The sequence below is a fragment of the Azolla caroliniana genome, unplaced genomic scaffold (genome assembly GCF_043228905.1).
Source record: "Azolla caroliniana isolate FFs.n. ecotype wild unplaced genomic scaffold, voAzoCaro1.0.p SCAF_8, whole genome shotgun sequence".
Lineage (NCBI taxonomy): Eukaryota > Viridiplantae > Streptophyta > Polypodiopsida > Salviniales > Salviniaceae > Azolla > Azolla caroliniana.
In genome coordinates, this window is record NW_028230443.1 from 2013040 (window position 1) to 2034269 (window position 21230).

General features: G+C 37.4%; 2 protein-coding genes and 2 pseudogenes across 2 annotated transcripts; 2 read left to right on the forward strand and 2 right to left on the reverse strand.

The window, feature by feature from the left end:
- Positions 1 to 557: 557 nt before the first annotated feature.
- On the reverse strand, positions 558 to 14303 carry LOC147860712 (Small nuclear RNA activating complex (SNAPc), subunit SNAP43 protein). The gene is made up of 8 exons (XM_087323169.1): positions 14264 to 14303; positions 12315 to 12444; positions 3259 to 3388; positions 3069 to 3182; positions 1878 to 2079; positions 1747 to 1792; positions 1411 to 1486; positions 558 to 1327 (listed from the first exon to the last, which is right to left on the reverse strand). The coding sequence occupies exons 2-8, from the start codon at positions 12438 to 12440 to the stop codon at positions 1095 to 1097; spliced, it is 927 nt and encodes a 308-aa protein (XP_087179295.1). The 5' UTR covers positions 12441 to 12444; positions 14264 to 14303; the 3' UTR covers positions 558 to 1094.
- Positions 6758 to 10278, forward strand: LOC147860713 (uncharacterized; annotated as a pseudogene).
- Positions 14304 to 15200: 897 nt separating the features above from the next.
- Positions 15201 to 15873, reverse strand: LOC147860714 (polyadenylate-binding protein 2 pseudogene; annotated as a pseudogene).
- Positions 15874 to 17770: 1897 nt separating this feature from the next.
- On the forward strand, positions 17771 to 20342 carry LOC147860715 (protein CURVATURE THYLAKOID 1C, chloroplastic-like). Its single transcript, XM_087323949.1, has 6 exons — positions 17771 to 17993; positions 19001 to 19098; positions 19236 to 19322; positions 19749 to 19811; positions 19914 to 19951; positions 20042 to 20342. Exons 1-6 carry the CDS (start codon positions 17840 to 17842, stop codon positions 20112 to 20114), a joined length of 513 nt encoding a protein of 170 aa, XP_087180075.1. The 5' UTR covers positions 17771 to 17839; the 3' UTR covers positions 20115 to 20342.
- The last annotated feature ends 888 nt before the right edge of the window (positions 20343 to 21230 follow it).

Sequence of the window (21230 nt, forward strand, 5' to 3'; positions counted from 1 at the left end):
GTTTATATGAATGTAGCAGTGATTTGGTGGTGCCACTAAAGAGAAACCTAGCTTATTATGCAAGTTATTACATGAAATTTACAGAAACCAAAAGTAGATTGCATGAAATTTGGAGAAAATTACTTCATGGTTGGATGGGTTGAGTTTCTGTATTGTTTGTGATCATGTGTGTTTCGTACAATGCCATTTTATTGGAGCACAAGCTTTAACAAAGACTATCCCAGAGTGGTTAGATGGTTTAATCTTCTGCACTGGGCACTGGGCCACATGCCCACATATGATCATTAGCATTACTTTCAAAACGCATGTTATGATCTCACGTCAGTTAAACATCATACTAGTTTCATATCCACACTCCAAAAAATTTCATTGCAATTATATGGTTATCAATCCTTCAAATTCAGGAATTTGCTTGTCATGGCACACAATAGTAAAGTGCTTTCAGATAAAGCTGAAAAACATGAGATGTACAACAAAAATGCATATTGGATTGTATCAAATTGATGAAATATACAGTCTGCAATGGAAAACACTACTAAAGAGGTATTTGCATCCACTTTCAGAATGAAGTTTTGATCATGTTAGATATTTTAATTATCTGTATATGTTGGCAACCAATTACAATTATTTTATTTATTTTCTGAGCAAATATATTAAGGCCAAACTTAATATGCAAAATTCTGTCCATCCCCACATTTGTGCCCACTTATCAGAATGACGTTAAGATCATGCTGAATATTTCAATTGGTCTATTGAGGCACTCAATCTTTTTATTTATTTGCTGAAAATATATATTAAAGGCCGAAACTAAAATGCAATGTCTTCAGTCCATCCCCAAAATGTTCAAAGAAGAAAATGATTCATCAGGGCAGGGCATTAGGTGTTACATCAAGAACTTTTCTCTCAGCAGCAAAAACATAAGGTTGATATGAAACAAATACAGGATATAACTAATCTGTAATGTACAGATAAGCAGATATAACTGGTACGCTTCTCAATCTTCCCTACAGCTCTAGTTCTAAAGTTCCAGCATAAAAACGTTTTCAGCTTGCTATCGAGAATCGTTTTGAAAATGTGCCTTCAATAGCTCGATATTAAGATAGTTCTAATGCTCGTTCTAATTCTGCATCAAATTCATCATCATCCAGCACACCTTTTTCTGTCAGCCCCTGTTTGAGTTCTTCCTCTTGACCTTTCTCAACTATATCTGTGTACTTGTGGTCAAGGGAATAGAAGTGCTTTCGTTTCTCAATCCAAGAATAAGCACATTTCTTCAATTCCTCGCCTAAGGTAGGTCCAATGGTGCTTCCTGATACACAGTCTCCTCCTGCCTCATAAAAAATATAACCAACCCTCAGAAACGATTCAGTTAGTGAGTCCATACAACCTTCATAAATAACCATAGAAAACCTGAATACATATGTTGTTTTGCAATTGCATACTCTCTGTTCAGTTGTGATAATTCATCTAATCCCAAATCCTTAACCTTGTTAAAGAAAGATTCAGATGCAAACGAGGTTAATCTTATGCATTACAAATAATGTTTAAAAAAAGTAGAAAAATATACATAAACAGAAAAAAATTTAAAAATTGTTTTCTATTTAATGTATACCTAATATCAGAAGCAACATTAAGTTCTTATTCAGAAAACATTTTGATTGCATGGCTGTATCCTTCTGACATCATATACATGCAATCAAGCATCTCCATAAAGTACCTTCTACTACCAATCCTAAGAATGCATACCAGATTCCCTTGAAAATGACTCTTAGCTGCTGGAGTTGAAAATATCCTGGAAGTACCAAGATACTTTAATGTCAAAATTTTCCAATTTATTACACAATAAAAGTACAAGATTGAATGCCCAAAAACTATGCCTTTCGCATTCTGCTCGTATATGCTCGCTAGTCTTACTCGGAAGCTTACTCATAGCTTCTTTCATCTTCCTCTTCAGATTGGTAGACACGAAACCATAAAGGAAGAAATCTCTCACCATCATTTTATTTACAATCCTCATAGCTGTCAGAGGTCCTTTAATTTTAGTTTCTCTAATGAGAAAGTAAATGTTCTCCAAATCATCTGCAAAAATAGTCCAGTTGAAATATCAACAGAGTATCCCTTGTGTGAGCTTCAATTTCCTGTCTAATTTTGGAATTTTCCTACCCTCTGAAAACCTGGTTGAATACAATCAAGCGAAAAGCAATACTTGAATCTTTTCATAAGCCTCAATATAGTTGAATATAATAAAATTTTAATAATGCAATAGGCATCTTACATAAAATAGGGACAATGTCATGCTACTGTCTTGTTAAAATATTAATAGTGTACAACTTGCATGATTAATTTTTCATTTGCACTTTGAGTTATGTTCTACATATACTCTCTAAACCCCCTGACGGAAGAGCAATAAGTGAGAACCTTAATAAGTCAAAACCTAGTTTAAGTGTTATAGAAAGAAGGGGGGAACACCAAAATCTGTAACTTTTTAAAACTTTACCAGGACCACTCTATTGAAATATCCCGATACCTTTCATCATTTTCATATTTACGAAAATGGCCCAAACTATTACAAACTTTGACCCTTGAGGTGGAGTTGTAAATTCTTCTCAAATCAGATGATTACTTTGTCAAAGCCCCTCCTAGATCCCATGTTAATAAGATAATTCCATGCAAGTCCTTCCATCCTTTCATACATGGATTGCCATTTGGCTAAGGCTTAACCCTTGAATCTTAGGCTAATAGGTAACCATTTTTATAATTCTCCTTCACTATTCACATACATTCACATAAATTTCTCTAGCTTTGCTTTGGGTCTTACCCTGAGCTTCCAATGTTCTGTTTCGGTTTCACATAACCACGCTCTAAAATATTACCAGCAGATAAATCCATTGTGTATCACGTCTTTCAAGCAGACTCAAAATATGTTTTAGAAATGATAAGGTTAGATCCAATAGGGAGTTTATTGCAATTAAATATCTCTTCAACCTCTAACCAAATATTAAGCAAACAATAACCTGATGTTTTCAGTGTTTTATCCATTAAAGATGTTCATATAAGATCCCGAATACCTGGAGATAGGTAGATTTTTATTGGAGGTTTGGAAAACTGTGTTTCATAGAGTATATATAGCATGTACAATCCCCCAAGCTTTTTAGACCAATACATGTCTGTTTGTAGAAAGCCTATGACAACAAAAAAGAATAGCTTTTGAGCCTAGAATCATGCCATAAAAGCTGAAAACAGATGTAATGTTGTTACCTAAGGCATAGGAATACATTGCCTGCATAAAGAAACCTGGATCAATATTAGTTGGCTTAGCTTCATGGATAAATGAGAAAAGTCTGTCTTGCCAAAGTTTCTTCATCTGAGACAGCTCTACTCCACCAATCTGCAATTTAAAAAAATACCAAACTTGAAATTTGAATGCCTCCAAAGTGATGCAGAAAGGATCTCTCAAATTGGATGTTGAAGGCATTACCTATTAACATTGTTTCTACATAATAGCTTAGCGACATAGGGAAACTACCTAGTTTAAACTTGTTTTTACTTTCCACATATCTTCGACTCAACCCAATCGTTCCACAAATATCTCTTGTAAAATGAATATTACAATCAATAACCTAATGGTAAGGCTTCAACCCATGTAGCGTAAGGTCACGGGTTCAATTCCTTTCCATAGGTCAAAATTGGCTCTTTATGGACAATAAAAATCTAGTTTTAATTCTAATTCTCATAGTTAGTGTGCACTCTCAAGTGCGGCATTCATTAGTAAAGTTCTTGAACATCAAGAGTTGCTACTCACTTCTACGTGTACTACGTGAAAATGTTATATTTGTTGGGTCTCATAGGTCATATTTGACCTCTGAAGACAATAATAGAATTTTATGTGATACATCAATAGATTCCTTTGTGAACGACTTTTGCAATGCCAATGTATTACGTGAAAATGTTATGGTTTTTGGTTATCACATGTCATGTTTGACCTGTGAAGACAATAATACAATTTGCCATGATGCAAGAATAGATTCCTTTGTGAGTGAGGCATTTTTGTGAAGCCAATGTATAACATGAAGATGTTAAATTTTGAAGACAATAATAAAATTTTGAAGCCAATGTATATTTGACCTATGAAGACAATAATAAAATTTTGAGTCATGCATCAATAGATTCCGTTGTAAATGAGGCATTTTTGCAATGCCAATGTATCATGACATGGGAAAAATGTGGAGTCTCCAAAAGTCATTACTCAGTTTAATATGTATTAATCTCATAGATCATACTTGACCTCCGAAGACGATAATAAAATATCTCTCTCTATACAACTTAGCTCACATGCATTGCGATGTGAGACGGGGCGTTGGGGCACAAGCGATGAGAGTGGTTGACTATGCACACTTTGCCCTAAACAAGTTCGAGAGTCTGAGCAATCTGTGTAGTTGTCCCTAGTTCGAGAGTGTGAATGTGGGCAAAGAGTATTAGATATCCTTATGACATAATCGTACTCGAGTGGATATCTTGATTAGATTCCACCAACCACATTTCATGTGACAATACCTTGAGGACTTTAAAAGCCCCTTGGCCCATTGTGCTTAGTTGATCTTTAGTTAACTAATATAATTTTCTCTTTAGTGCATAAATTGTCATCCCCCTACTGTGTATTTTCTTATTTTTTGGTTATTTTCTCTGATTCCTTCTCTTGCCCGCACACCCACTCTCACACACACACTATGCTTCCGCATGCTCAACTCTACGAGAGCTAGATTCTTTACAGAAACATTATTTACAATGGGTGTCACAATGGAGTATGGTCACCCACTAACTACATGGGTAGTGGAACAAGTTGAATCGCCAATAGGCAAAACGAACACTCCTCTGACGAAAGAATTTCCACTTGCTCCAATAAAGAAAAAATTGTCACATTAGTACTCCTTGTAATTTTCGTACATATGCTTTGACTCCATGCCTACAATCAAATACAAAAGCACTACACATATCTTAATTATGATGCAATCCCTAGTACCTTAGATATAGGACCAATCAATCCACAATTTCTCTTTTATTTGTAAGGTAAAGAACCTTCCATCAATGCAATATTTTGTAGTTGTTGCAAAACAAACCCATAATTAGGCGGGATGCATAATAATTGTTGTGTTTCAACAAACTCCAAAATTCTTTGACACAATGCCTCAACTATATCTCTCAACTCTTTGACCCTTGAACGATTAAACTAAGAGCACAATCTCTCCTTTCCAGGGCCAACATAATCTCTCTCTCTCTCTCTGCCAACATAATCTCTGCCCTCAACACACCATGGAGTCCGAAGGGACAAACACTGAAAAGATGGATCTTAACACGCATGATGAGGGTCTAGATCTATTGAAGACCACAAGAAGATATCATAGACGAAAAGGACGGGACCTAAATAGCGTCAAAAGGGCGCATAAGGAACCTAGAACGCAGGCCCCATCCGACATTCCATTCGATGTCGAAAATGGGAAACATGATCTTTTACGCCATTTGATTGCGCAAGAGATCAACCGTATTAGAGAAGATATCGAAATAGCACTAAAGGAAGAAATGAAAAAGGAGATAGAGAAACAGAAATCAGAATTGTACGCCTCTATCAAGGCTGAGTTATTAGAAGAGATGCAGAAAGACATTATAAGCCATGTGGAGAAATCACACTTAGAGCTCAAGGATGACATGACACAATACCTTAAGGATGAAATATCCTCAAGTAAGGTTGAGTTAGGAGCTATAAAAGTGGATTTCGAAAAAGGACAAGAAGCAGTGGAAAGATACATCTCTACAGTGAAAGCCAATGTCACGAAGGAAATGCAAACATGGGCAGACATCGCCAAAGATGCCAAAGCTCAAGCCGAGCACGCCCAAAACGAAATTAAAGCAAATGCTCCTTGGATAGAGGTAGTAAAAAAGCAAAAAGGAACATCCATGGATAGGATGGCAATGATGAATGCTACTCTAGAAGAAGAAGCAAAGAGGAAAGCTCGTGCATTGCATGTACGAGTGGTTGGTTGGGCCGAAAAGGGAAGTCCACAAGAAGATGCCAAGAATCTCGCAACAAAGATTGGAGCATCGGATATTCCATTTGCTTCGGCGTGGAGAGTGGGAAGAGATGAGTCTAGAGCTAAAGCCCTTATCATCCGCTTCATGGATATTGACAAGAAAAAAGCTTTCCTCTCTAAACGAAAGGCACTCAAGGGTGAAAAGATATACTTAGATGACGATCTCACTCCAGCCCAAGTGGCACACCGCAAAGAAAACATGCCACGAGTGCTTGATGCAAGAAAGGAAGGTAAATGGGCCGTATATAGAGACGGCAAGGTCATTATTACAGAGAAGAGAACTGCATGACGATATATGGCCTATGAGACCCTACGCATGACCATATGGAATTGCAACGGCTCTCTACGGACAGATGTCGGATATTTTGAAGATACATTGAAAAACACAGATATTGATATGTATACCGAGACTCACCAATGTATGGCTAGCAAACTCCCTGAGGTCCAAGGATACAAATGGGAGTCAATATGTCGCCCCCAACCTCGGACACAAGGAAGCACTAGAGGTTCGGGAGGAGTGGCTATGCTATACAAAGAGGAGCTCCATGGTAGAGTGCATGTTGTACATAAGGATGTGGATGCACGCTACATGTGGATATGCATAAAAAGAGGGGATCTTAGGGAGCTATATATTGCAATTTGCTACTTTCCACCAGACTATTCAAGGTTTGCACCTCTAGGTGAATCACCATATCTACCACTATATGATGATATCATAAGATTTGCTACTATGGGGGATATAATACTATTAGGAGATTTTAATGCACGAACCAAGGATGAACAAACAACTATATTTAACACCAACGAGGCTGTCTATGGAGAAGTTATGGTGGAAGAGGTTGGTCTAAAGAGAAAAGCTCAAGATATGAGTGCTATAACTGAATATGGAAAACACTTTCTAGCCTTGGGAAGCGCGCATGGACTTGTGATATATAATGGCTTGTCACAATGGCCTGGATCAGATGCTTTGACATGTTGGAACCCAAAAGGGGGCTCAAGCACAGTCGATTATCTAATGGGATCTCCATCTCTTATACCTGAAATAAAAGTGTTCATTATATCGGGAAGACCTATTGGCTTGGCAGCTGATCATGCATATCTACGCTTTGAGGTAAAGGATGGATGCACAAAGGATGTATATGCTAAGGAGAGTGGGCTGGCTAGGTATCTATTCACTCGCGAGACAATTGATGTCTATAGTTGTGGTGTATACAATGGCATGCTAGATTTGGATCCTTTCGCACCCCTTGAAGAACTTACCCAAGGTTTATCCAAATCATTGCATAAAGCAGCCACAAAAGCCTTCCCTCACACAACGGCTAACCCCCCCAAACTCGGTAGAGTAATACAAAATAGTTGGTATGATGATGAATGTCGTGATACAAGGAGATGCTTGCAACGTGATATAACTCGGGGCATTTATACATACAACCAAGCGAGAGCAACCTTCCAACGCCTCGTAAGGAGGAAGAAGAGATTGTATTTGGCTAAATTTGAAGATCATTTGTATCGCTTGTTTCTAGGACGAGAGAGTAAAAGAGCATGGAAAATGTTTAATGAGAGGCAACCCACCACACAACTGAGCGCACCTCAGGTGTGGCACGAATATGCAAAGGTCCTATATGATACCCCGGGGCAACCTCCTCTTCCCCACCCGAATGCCTCACGCCCACATGAATCAACCTTCTTTACACCACAAAATGTAAGAAATGCCATTGATAGGCTACAATTCGGGAAGGCCCAAGATCATGATGGCTTGGTGGGTGAACACTTTATCTATGCCCGTGACACCTTGCTCCCATTGCTAGCACACATCTTTAATCGAGCCATGTGCGAAGGTTTTCCTACTAGATGAACTCAACATACCATTGTGCCAATCCTTAAGAGTGGAGACCCCATGATGCCAAGCAACTATAGGACAATCATGATTGGCCATTACTCGGCTAAACTATATGGCTCGATTCTGGAATCAGAATTGAGTATATGGGCAGAGCAAAATGGCTGCCGTTCAATTGGACAGGCAGGCTTTCGGAAGGGTTTCACAACTTTGGATCACATATTCACCCTCCGGGCCCTTATTGAGGAGGGCAGAGCCCACAATAAGAGGATTTATTGCTGCTTTGTGGATTTTCGAAAAGCCTTTGACACTGTGCCACGTGCTCGGCTTATGCAGCGGCTAGAGGCCATTGGTGTTCCTATAGATATGCAATGGGGAATCTATGCACTCTATGAATCTGTTTCAGGAAAAGTTCGGTCTCCTAAGGGCTTGTCAGAGGCGGTGGCCAGCACAATTGGCGTGAAGCAAGGATGCCCACTATCCCCCACACTCTTCGGTCTCTATATAGATGAGGTATCACAGTACATAGAGAGATTTGGTGGTTCCGGAGCACACCTAGCAGGTATAGCTATACAGATATTACTATATGCTGATGATATTGTGCTGATCTCTGACTCTCCGGAGGGACTACAAAGACATCTAAATGCCTTAAAACTATTTTGTACGGACAAAGGTTTGTCAATCAACATGAATAAAACTAAAGTGATGGTGTTTAACACCACCCAAGCATGGGTAACAAGATCAGAACCAGAATTCTTCTTGGGAGAGGAAAAGGTGGAATACACACGCTCCTACACATACCTAGGAGTAACATTTACAGGACCTAGGTTCTCCTTACAGGAGGCCGCTTGTGCCCGACTTTCTCGTGGATATGCAGCCCTGGGTGCTCTCGAAAGACAATGTGCACATTTGCAGTTCCAAGAACCACGGACTAAGCTGTGGTTATTTGATACACTTGTCACACCAACTCTTCTCTATGGAGTAGAGACATGGGGACCGAGTCTTAACAAGGCAAATCATTGGAAAGATTTAGAGAGACCTTTAGTGTCAATGATTGCTCGCATGATAAGGAGCAAAGCATCGGTGCCCCACGATATAATCCGGGCAGAGATGGGAGCAGCACCTATAATAACCGAGGCATTGTTCCGATCAGTGACATTTATCCAATGTCTTTGGGAGCTCCCTAAACGAAGGTACCCAAGGTTGGCAATTATGTCATCAAGACAATTGGCTGAAAATGGAGACACTCACTGTTGGTATGCTGAAATGCAACAATGGTTCGAGTCACATGGCATGAGTATAAATGCACTACCCCCGTTCCAATATAGCTTGGACTGTCCCCATCTCAATATGACCAAAGTGGAAAAGAATAGAGTGATCCGAACTGATATTATTAACTTAGAAAACAAGATAACATGGATCAGCCCCAAAATAGCACTTGGTACAAAGATGGCCCACTATAAGACACACTTCTTACATACATCGGAGGATGGATTTGTCATAAGGCCACCTTATATGGACATACATCTATCCTATGCGCTGCATAGTGTGATAGGGCAGCTGCGAACCTCATCACATCAGCTACAGATTGAGGTGGGCAGATATACACGACTACCTCTAGAAGAGAGAATTTGCCAATTGTGTCATCAAGGAGTGGAATCTGAAGAACACTATGTCATTGTAGTGTCTTTTATGAAACCAGAGGGAGATACCATTGCCTCTTTAAACAAGGCTTTGGCCCACTACGCAAGGTAATGGAATATGAGGACCAAAGATGCCTAGGACTTTTCTTGCTCGAGCTCAAGAGACATCGGGAAAAGTTGTTGAAGAATACAGCCACACAAGCTCATCCACAAAGAACAATCACAACTTTCTTTAGCTCCATGACTCCTAATGCTAGAAGTCAACCCCAGGATACACAAATGGGATGCAGACCAGGATATAACAAAGGGGTTACGATTGATCGGGCAATGACAATTTGCCGTGCACGTAGGCCCCGGCCCCATGGACCACGACCTCGACACCCTTGTCATCGACAAATAAAAGCCATTATCTCCCGCCATCGTAGGTGCTTCCCTTGCTTCGGAGACATTTCCATTCTGGATCGACCTATGATAGAGATCTTTCGGAGACAAAAGCTACAATACACCTAACTTGAGAATCTTGCATGTGCCAAAAACCAGATTCTCTCGTCTCTTTTCTTTTCATCTTATTTACTTTTATATTTACTGTGTAATATTTACTTTATTTTGATTTGTTCTCAAAGACGAGAAAACATTTAAGATGTAATCTCTTATTCGGTCTTATAGGCCATTTTGGCCTCTTAAAAGACGTTAATATATCTTTCTTTCTTTCTTTCTCTCTCTCTCTCTCTCTCTCACACACACACACACTTTTTGGCTTATGTATTGATAAATTAGAAGAAGTGGTGAATAAGGTTGCAAGAGAAGAAGGATTGAATGCCCCCAAATTGATGCAACATGTTATCTTATTGCTTCTATATGCACACGATGTGGCATGCTTCTCATATGATGTTGTTAGTATGCAACATTTACTTGGGGCATTAGAAGAATTTTGCCATAGTAGTTGACTAGCAGTGAATGTGGAGAAAACAAAAATGATGGTAGTGCAAACCATCCAACCTCATCATTACCCTATGCTCACATCTAGAGGTGAACATATACAATTTGTTCGAAGCTTTAAATATCTTAGTATTGATATACCCGCCACAAATAAATGAAGTGCATGCTTTGATTCTAGGCTCCAAGCCAGCTGGAAATCATATTACCTTTTGGAGAACCAGTGCAACCACAATGATACTTGTGGATGGGGAATAAAACTACTGTTGTTCAATTGCAGGCCACTCTCATGTCCAATGGATACAAACTCAAAGCTATTTCGTGAAGACAATTCTCCCATATTTGAGGATATCATGAAATATAGAAGGTTAATTGGGTTCCTTCTTCACTTAACTTATACCAAGCCTGATTTGTCCTATAGCGTGAGTATTCTTAGCCAATTCTCAAGTGCTTCAAGACAAAGTCATTGGCAAGCAGTTATTCGAGTTCTTCGGTATTTGGCCAACACACTTGACTATGGTCTGTCTTTTAGAGGCGGCATTGAGCTTGGGTACTCAAATGCTAATTAGGCAGGTGATATTGATTTTAGAAGGTCCACATCTAGCTATTGTTTTATGTTAGCTTCATGCTTGATTTCTTGGAAATCGAAGAAGCAAAACTCAATTTCTACTTCATCGACAGAAGCTGAATATTGCGCCTACTTGGATACTTGTTGTGAGTTGCTATGGTTAATGCAATTGTTTTCACATTGGTGTTTGGCAAGTCTCTACTATTGTAGTTTTCACCGACAGCCGAAGTGCTCGTGCATTGGCAGCTAGCTCAACATTTCATGGTAGAACAAAACATATCTAAGTGCACTACCATTTTGTTCGTGAATTAGTGAAATCACAAGTCATCAACTTGGCATATTGCCCTACTCAAGGAAATGTAAACCATTGATCAGCTCCTCAGTCGACTCAATGTTGGACCACCGTTCTGGAGTTGAGAGGAGGTGTTGGAGGTGGCAGCTAGCTCAACATTTCATGGTAGAACAAAACATATCGAAGTGCACTACCATTTTGTTCGTGAATTAGTGAAATCACAAGTCATCAACTTGGCATATTGCCCTACTCAAGGAAATGTAAACCATTGATCAGCTCCTTGGTCGACTCAATGTTGGACCGCCGTTCTGGAGTTGAGAGGAGGTGTTGGAGGGTGGCAGCTCCAGACTTGCACTCTCTTTCATCTTTATTATCTCTGTACTACATTCTCTCTCTTCCCAGATTCTTGTCTCTCTAGAATCTACAACTCTTTAAATGCCTTCTCTCTCTAGAATCTGCAACGCTTTAAATGCCTTTTCTCTCTTCCACTTTTTCTAAGATATTCCCTCTTATTCCTAGTTTATTGTACCTGTTTGGTAGTACAAGAGCCACTTAACTACCAAACAACCATTTCACTCACTTTCCCCAATTTTGTATAAATAGGCTATACCAGCCTCTTTTGTAAATACTTTTACTTTTGTTGCTTGTTTGTTGCTACTTAAAAACAAGCTCTATTCTTTGGCTGTGTCTCTACTCTTTGCAACCATTTTTTCTACTGCTGTCTAACAGCCTTCTAACAGCTTGGCTGTGTTTAATTTGTTCTAACAATTGCTCCGTTGCTGCTATTAACAGCTTTTCTCACATCTCTCTCTCTCTCTCTATGTGTATATATATATATAGATATATAGATAGATATATATACATACATACATACATACATACATACACACACATATGTGTGTATGTATGTATGCATGTATAATAAGTTTCAAGGAAATTACTAGCTTCTCACCGCAGCAAAAGCATCCACGATCTCTTCAATATCAGCATGAAATGTTGTTAAATCCGTAATGTCATGATATTCTTTGTCTGTTTTGAATGCTGTCATTCTCTGCGGTAGTCCTAAATCGTTTTCCATGTCTCTGTAAAGCAAAAGATGCATCTCAAATTTCAAAGTTTCCATGATCTTTTTCGTTCTTAGGTTGGTCCTTTTTATAATATGCCTACTTAACTATCGATATTTTGTTGAATTTTTGGGAATTTGATTAGCTGGAATGACATGTTAGAAATTATGTAGAACTAAAATAGCATGTTCAAAATTTGCTCTAGAATCAAAGATAACTGAAAAAAGGGGATGTAATGGTTGGAGCACATTTTGAATTACATTCACAGCCTATGTATCTTTGTTTTCAAATATGACAAGGGATTTATAGTTCTTTGTTAAAGGCAAGAAGTGACAAAACAATTTGCTTTCTATGTGAGAAAACACAATTTAATCATAGTTTTCTTTCTAAGCAATAAAATACTATTTAATCATAACTTGCTTTCGATGTGACAAAACCATATTTAATCATAATTTGCAATCTATGTGAGAAAACCATAATTCCTGATAAAACCATCAACACAAGTGACATGGAAAGTGCTTTTGTATAGGAGTAGCTTGAATTCACATATTTAGGGAAAGTATATCTAGCGATGTTTTCAAAGAGGTGATCAAGAGAAACTTCAAAACTAGTGGGAAATCAAGGATTAAAATTGAAGAGAAAAACATGAACTAATTACTACATTATTATGCAATAAGATGGATTCAAAAGTTGATGTTTCCTCCTTTCTGCATGAAACAATATCTAACCTCCTTTATCCCATCAAGTTTACAGTAAGAAGAAAATGTATCAGGAAAGTTTCACAGGGATGCATAGGAAATCAGCAAAAAAACCGAAAAGAATTAAAACCAAGAACTAACTATTATAGTAGTATGAGAAGCTGATTCAAAAGCTCATATTTTCTTCTTCTTTCTGCATAAAACAGTGTTTAGTCTCATTTTGATGTCCATCACTTTACAAAGAGAACACCATAGCATCTGATGAAATCATTCATAGGAGCTTTCAATTTACTAAAAGAAGAAGAATGGATCACACAAATGAAAATAAGTCATAATCGGAACAAAAAACAAATTGCCACATGAAATAAAAAAGAAAACAAAACTAGGAAAAACAAGAAAACAACTGGAATAATCCCTACTATCGCTAATATTAATACCTTGATCTGAGAAGAACCTTTCTGTCTGTCTGCGTCTGTGTGAGCAAGCAATGGAGAGATTTTTCACAATTTGATTTAATACAGAAATTGGTTGATTACATATGTATATATTCTCGAAATTGCCCCTTCACTTTCAGCAATTCCCTGAATTTCCCTTCCCATGCACACAATACATTAGATACACATATATGCATACGTATGTGACCAAAGCCCACCTGTTTTTCTGCTACGAATGTTCCCGAATGCATCATCATACTTTCGGATGAAATATTTCAAAGAAAATCTCCATTTTCATGAGAAAGGGAAAAAAAGAACAAGACAGGTATATGAAATCGGTTCAAACATCCAACTTTTCTTCTCTCTTCTCCAGAAAACAATAATTAATTCCTACTTCTCCACCATGTTTGATGAAGAAAACAACAACGTTTCTAATCCAATCACTTACAGAATCTGAATATACTAAGGAAAAGAAGAAAGTATTCCAACAACGTCGGGGGGGGGGGGGGGGGGGGCGTCAAAGAAGAACTTGTACCAAGATCGAAAAGCAGAAACAAACCAAAAAACAAGAAGTAAAAAGAGGAAGGAAGATTACTACTACCTCGTTTGGTGAGGTGAGCTGTCAAAGAAGAACTTGTAACAAGATCGAAAAGCAGAAACAAACAAAAAACAAGAAGTAAAAAGAGGAAGGAAGATTACTACTACCTCGTTTGGTAAGGTGAGCTGGTTAGAAATCAAATTTTTTTTAGCTCAAGATGAGGTAGCAACATAAATAGAGGACATTATATGAAGCAAACCTTGGAAATACTAAAGCCATGTTCCATGCATCCACATTGACTTACTAATACGTTCTTTTCAACTTACCAAGAGGGCATGTTGAAGTGGTGGGTTCTTGTCTGTATCTAGGGGCCAAATTTACAAGCATAAATGGGAATTTCTCTATGAACACACCACCATGGATCGACTCACTTAAGGATATGCAACTTTGGCTATCCTTGAACTTTGGCACACTTCCTCCCCTACCCTTATGTATGATGCAACCATACGGGATTTAAGACACCCCATGTACATATCGACATAGAGAGTCCACTAATTATTATATTGTCCTAGATAATATATATCAAAGTATACACTCCACATGAGACCATTTGAGTTCAATTAACAAAAACCTCCCCCCTTGATAATAGAAGCATTGTTCCATCAGTCCAAAACAATCATCGATACTATTAAACCCATTTAGTGAGTTGTAACATTTTAGTCCGAACTTTGTTAGTGGCCAGCTCTCACAAATGTGAAAAAGGTCAAGACAAAAGAATAGTACTACAAAGAAAAACAAATATACAAAAGCTACACATGTGGATATTGATACTTGGATCAATTTAGGAAACTAGCATACATATTATTTTTCATTCAATAGAAAATGAAAAGCTATGCAAGAAAATTACTCCTTATCACGCCCATGATAATAAAAAATATAGAGGCTAACCATGAGACAATCTGTTAAGAATGTCATGCTCTTGTGAAAATCGAAAGACATAGCCTTTTCCTTCTCCTTGCAATGAAGAAATCCACCTCACTAAAATGGAAACATGATGAGAAATTACGTCCATGATCTGGTGTTGGTATGACACATATGCCTTATATCCTTGTATGCACAACCTTTGTTGTCATCGAAATGATCAAAGACAAGCACAAAAACGACTTGATCAAAGATAGGGTCTATATCGGATGGGCCTCCAGAACCTTGGCATCCTCCCATAACCATATGCATAGGATGGCATAAAGGGCATTCACAGCCGATAGCCATAAGGATTTAAAGCATGCCCTCGATATTGCTTCATACCAGGGATATTTGTCCTCTTAGTTGATACCTTTAGGGGATGGCCATGAAGTTCTGACTCATTCAGCAGAACGATAATTTTGGACAGCTTCTAACCCTAGAAATTCTACATATGCATACCCTTTAGGTCGTCCGAATTTATCTGTCAAGATTGTCACACGATTTACAGTACCACAAGACTGGACGCGTGCACAAGTAATCAACATTACCAACATAAACTGAGCGCGCATCAGCTTCTTCCTTGTTTTTGTTGCTGAGCCTGTGGCAGAGGCTGGGTCTTATACCACACCCATCACTTTCTCTACTTTCGCTTGCATGTCTCTCAAGGCAGCTGCCTCCTCTTCCATTTCTTTCATATCCTCTAGTTCCTTAGAAGCCACATCATCACCAATGCTATCTTCTTCCTTAACATCCCTTCCATATGGATTTCCTTCAAGGTTGGTCTCTAAATCTCCTTCAACATCTTCAAGCATATCTCCACTATATCTCCTTCATGTCTTCAATATACCTAACTTGAGAATCGCACATGTGCCAAAAACCAGAATCCCTCGTTTCTTCTCTTTGCATCTTATTTACTTTTATATTTACTGTGTTATATTTATTTTATTTTGATTTTGTTCTCAAAGACGAGAAAACACTGAAGATGTAATCTCTTATTTGGACTTATAGGCCATTTTGGCCTCTTAAAAGACATTAACATATCTTTCTCTCTCTCTCTCTCTCCATAGTTCCTACATTAACATATTTTGCAAACGATGAGGTGGAGAGTAGTAGTAACATATTGAGAGAGAGGTATATGAGACAACATGCATGGGTGCACAAAGAGAGAGAGAGAGAGAGAGAGAGAGACATACCTTAGAGTAGAGAGCTGGAGATGGTGGTGCAATCGGCGAGCAGCAAGCCTTCCTTGTAAAAGGCATCAACAATTTGGTCTGTTGCCTTAGTATCTATCTCACATATGTATGTATATTTTATTCAAAGCAAATGATACTGTATGTATGTATATATATGCTATTCAAAGCAAATGATACTGTATGTATGTATGTATGTATATGCTATTCAAAGCAAATGATAACCATTGAAAGATTTGAACCCATGCGAATGTATGTATATGCTATTCAAAGCAAATGATAACCATTGAAAGATTTGAACCCATGCGAATGTATGTATATGCTATTCAAAGCAAATGATAACCATTGAAAGATTTGAACCCATGCGAATGTATGTATATGCTATTCAAAGCAAATGATAACCATTGAAAGATTTGAACCCATGCGAATCCAGGACTACAACGTTATAACCCGAATGCACTAAAAAAGATGATGGTTACTAACAACCCATAATACATACATATCCATTACCTTCTTTCCTTCTTGAAATTGTTATAAATACAAAAAGATGTTATGGCGAGATTTGAACTCAAGCTACGGCCAAGGCTAACACATAAATATTTGCTTGATCCATACATATATCTATTATCTTAGTACTACATACATATATACATATATATAGTGTCTCTAAAGTAAACGTGGTCGCCACAACGAAAGAGTGAAAAGTTTAAACCTTTTCAGCCCAGCCACTGTAAAAAAATATTGGAAAAAGGCATTGATCTCGAACGTGTTTGATTTAATTCCTCGAATACCCCTATGTTTTTTTTTTTGTTTTTTTTTAGTATATATGGGCTAATGTTTTGACGGTCAAGTATGTGGGATGATTCGATGATCGATTATAATGTTCCAGTTCATCTCCGCTTGGCAATAGCCCATATAATTGATCATCGAATGAAGCCCATTGATCATGGATATGATCAACATGATGCAATCACGGATCATTGATATAGCCCATATAACTTGACCATCAAAACATTAGCCCAAGTAAAAATCGGGGGGGTCAAAACACGCTAACACAATGCCATATCAGGAAAGACAACGGAGAATAAGAGAAATCGGTGCCTTCACGGGCGAAAAAAATCGGCTAGAATTTTTTGTCATAATAAGATAGACTAGAATTTTTTGTCATAATAAGATAGACGGTGCGCAAAAAGGGTCGTAGCGAGATTCGAACTCATGGTCTATGTATGTATGTATCAGAATGATGATGATTATGATGATGATAAAGCTATGTATGGTAGGATCCATTGATTCTGAAGAAGCAGATAAGACAGTGTATGTCCACCACAGATCATCATCATCATCATCATCATCACCATCACCATCATCATCTGAAGAAGAGGAGGAAGAAGAAGAAGAAGAAGAGCAAAAGGAAGGAAAAAGAAGGAAGAAGGTTTTGTAGGTTACAGAGTTTTGGCCCACCTGCAAGGAAGTGATTCGTGAAAGGAAAGCAGAGACTTGAGAAGAAGAAAGAAAAAAAAGTAGTCCTAATCTCTTGAGTCTTGTGGGCGATATAGAAACAGGAGAGAAAGGAAGGGCTTTCTTGCACCAATGGCTTCCTTTACTTCTTCTGCTACCATGGCTTCTGCAGGGTTCTCGTCCGCCATTTCTCCTCCTAACAGAGAGAGCCTCTCTTCTCTTAACTTCAGGAGGAATTCTTTCTCTCGCAACCTTTCGTTCTCGCCCCTCTCTGTTCGCTCTCCAGGTATGTTCTTTCTCATCATCTTTGAATGCTTGTTTTGTATATTATAGTTCTAACATTTTGCCCAAATATCAATATACTTAGCAGATTCATTTTATCTGCATCATATTGCAACATTGCTCACATATCAACATTTTATGTCGTTCATCCTGTGTAAATCAATTTTTAACATCGCCTATGTTCCAGCGTTTTAAGCTGATTCATTTACTGCAGATCAGCATGATCATAAACATTCTGACTACATAACACCATTTAAGCTTATACATTCTGTGTGCATCATAAATTGAACATTGTCCATGTGTCAACCTTTTAAGGTGATTGATTCCATTTGATGCGAAACACTATCATGTTATGTGAATCCATATAAATAATGCAGGTAAACCAATACTCTTGTGAATGTGTTTGTGAAAACTGCACATGTGTTATGTGAACTTATCTGTTGATGTCATAATAAGCTTTTAAATTTTCCCTCTTATTTCTTCAAAACATCAGGATATCATGCAAAGCTGCATCCATCCATGCTGCAAATGCATGTAGTAGTTTGCTCTTATATATGTACTTTTCTTTGAGACATATCATTAGATTATGTGAGTGATATCCATTATCGTGTCAACAAATTGAATTCGTAGTAAGCTCTTAGATATTCACTCTAGCTGACTTAATGCCAATAGTCATGAACACAATGTAGAAAGTCTATTGGCGGAATTGCAAGAAGGCGTCAGTCAGAATTAGTGCATTCACATATAATATAAGGGGATTCAACTTTCCCATCCTTATCCTTTACTTTGATCTCTTTATGCTCGGATTTTCTTGTATGCAATCTATAAGCAATGGTATTCTACGAGTGAATTTCTATCTAACTAAGCATGGTGCCTATCCTCTTGTAAATAAAAAAAGCTTCCTATGAAATATAATTTAGTATCTTGATTTCGATGTCACAGTGAAGAATTTCTGTTTTTGGTGAGAAGAATAAAGTTATATGCTGACTATGATTCATTTTTCTGATAAAGTGAACGGTGGAAGCTCTCGAATTGTTGCCATGGCTTCTGGAGATACCTCTGACCCATCAGAAACAGTGCAAGAATTGCTCAAGCCTATCCAAGAAACTGTGAGTATATACTATATAGCATATGAAAGTTTAATCTTATTCTTTAGATGACCTGGAGTTTGTTAGCAACTTATTGAGATTATTTCAGTGTTTTATTTTTATCATGGCTTCTTTTTTATCATTATCTTTTTCTTCAGTGGGATAAGACAGATGATAAACTTGCAATTGGAGCCCTTGGTTTTGCAGCATTGATTGCGCTTTGGTCATCTACAGGACTTATCAGTGTAAGTCTGCGAAATTATAGATCAATAAATTTTGTGTATGTTTTTTGGGTTGACTTTAGTCAATGAGGTATCATCATAATTATGGACATGCTTATTCTGTAATCTATATATATTATATGGTTGTGGGCTAATGGCATTGCCTTTAAAGGGCAATGATATTGTTGAACAAATGCCCATGTCATTGTTGCAAAGCCATTGACAAACTTCTTATTTACATGATCTCTAAACAAAACTGTGAATTTATCACCCAAAACCTTTGCTCAAGACTCGACCTCGCAACCTTTAGGTTGCAGATTATAGTACTGCACCATCTTATTTGGATGTTTGAAATTTGATTGCCTCAGCAATAAACTATGATGCATAAAGACTTTGTAATAAGTTATAGCTTGTCAATAAACTACTTATTTTCTTGTTGATAAAATGCAGGCAATTGATAAGCTGCCTTTACTCCCGAGCCTCTTTGAGTTGATCGGTATCATTTTCTCAGGAGTAAGTAACTCTTTTTAATTGCCTCATAATTCATTTTTTGGACTTCTTAATTCCAATAACCTTATTAATGATATTTAACTCTAAAATCTTTTTAATGTATAGTGGTTCATTTATCGGTACTTGCTCTTCAAGCCAGATAGGTCAGCTTCATTGTATTTATTTATGTTTTGATTGTGATATGCTTCAGCAGATAAAGCAAACTTATTTAGTAGTTGTGGTTTTTGCTGTAGGGAGGAGCTAGTGAAGAATATTGAATGTACATTGGGAAAAGTTACAGGAAATGAAAGCAGTGCAGACAATTGAATGGCATACAACGTATGTCTTTGTTCTCTGCTCTGCATTTGAACATACCTTGTAATTACTGAGACTGACGAAATTCAGTAATCAAAAAGCCCAAAGCATGAAATGAATTTCAAACTATCATGAAGTTGCAATTGCTAGAGTTTGTAATATGGTCTACTTTAAGCCATTTCACAGAAGGTTACGGTAGATCGATTCTCTAGTTTGATTCAGTTACCTTTCTTTGGACTATATCTTAAAAGCTCTGGCTTATTGATCTTGACAACTGGGTTGAATTCGTGTGCTGATCATTGCTCTATCGAAAGATATGAAGTAATAGATTAGGGTTAAGCAAATAAACATTTATATAACAATTACATCACTAAAGTGATAGATTGGGGTAAATAAATACTTATATAGTAATTACATCTCACTGTACTAAAATCCTTCCATACCTATCTCAGGAGGAGCTCATGTCTCCTCTGCCAAGAGAACTCAATCAGAATAAGGGGGGGTGTCTTGTACAATCAATAATCAGACATATTTGTGTTAAAATACTAGACTCATGCTTGTATATTGTGAACATCGTGCCATTTAATTTGATTTCTGATTATCATGCCTTAAGGTGTTAAAATAAAGAGGGGGGGGGGGGGTGTACAATCAATAATCAGCATATTTATGTTAAAATACTATACTCATGCTTATATATTGTATACATGATGCCATTTAATTTGATTTCTGATTATCATTCCTTAAAAGTGGGGGGCTATTGTACAATCAATAATCAGCATATTTATGTTAAAATACTAGACTAATGCTTATATATTGTATACGTCATGCCATTTAATTTGATTTCTGATTATGATTTCTTAAAGGTGGGGGGGTATTGTACAATCAATAATCAGCATATTTATGTTAAAATACTAGACTCGTGCTTATATATTGTATACATCATGCCATTTAATTTGATTTCTGATTATCATTCCTTGGTGTTAAAATAAGGGGGGTTATTGTACAATAAATAATCAGCATATTTTATGTTAAAATACTAGACTCATGCTTGTATATTGTGAAAATGCATGCTTAGGTGTTTAGTATACATGCCTATATATTGTATACATGATATGCCATTTAATTTAT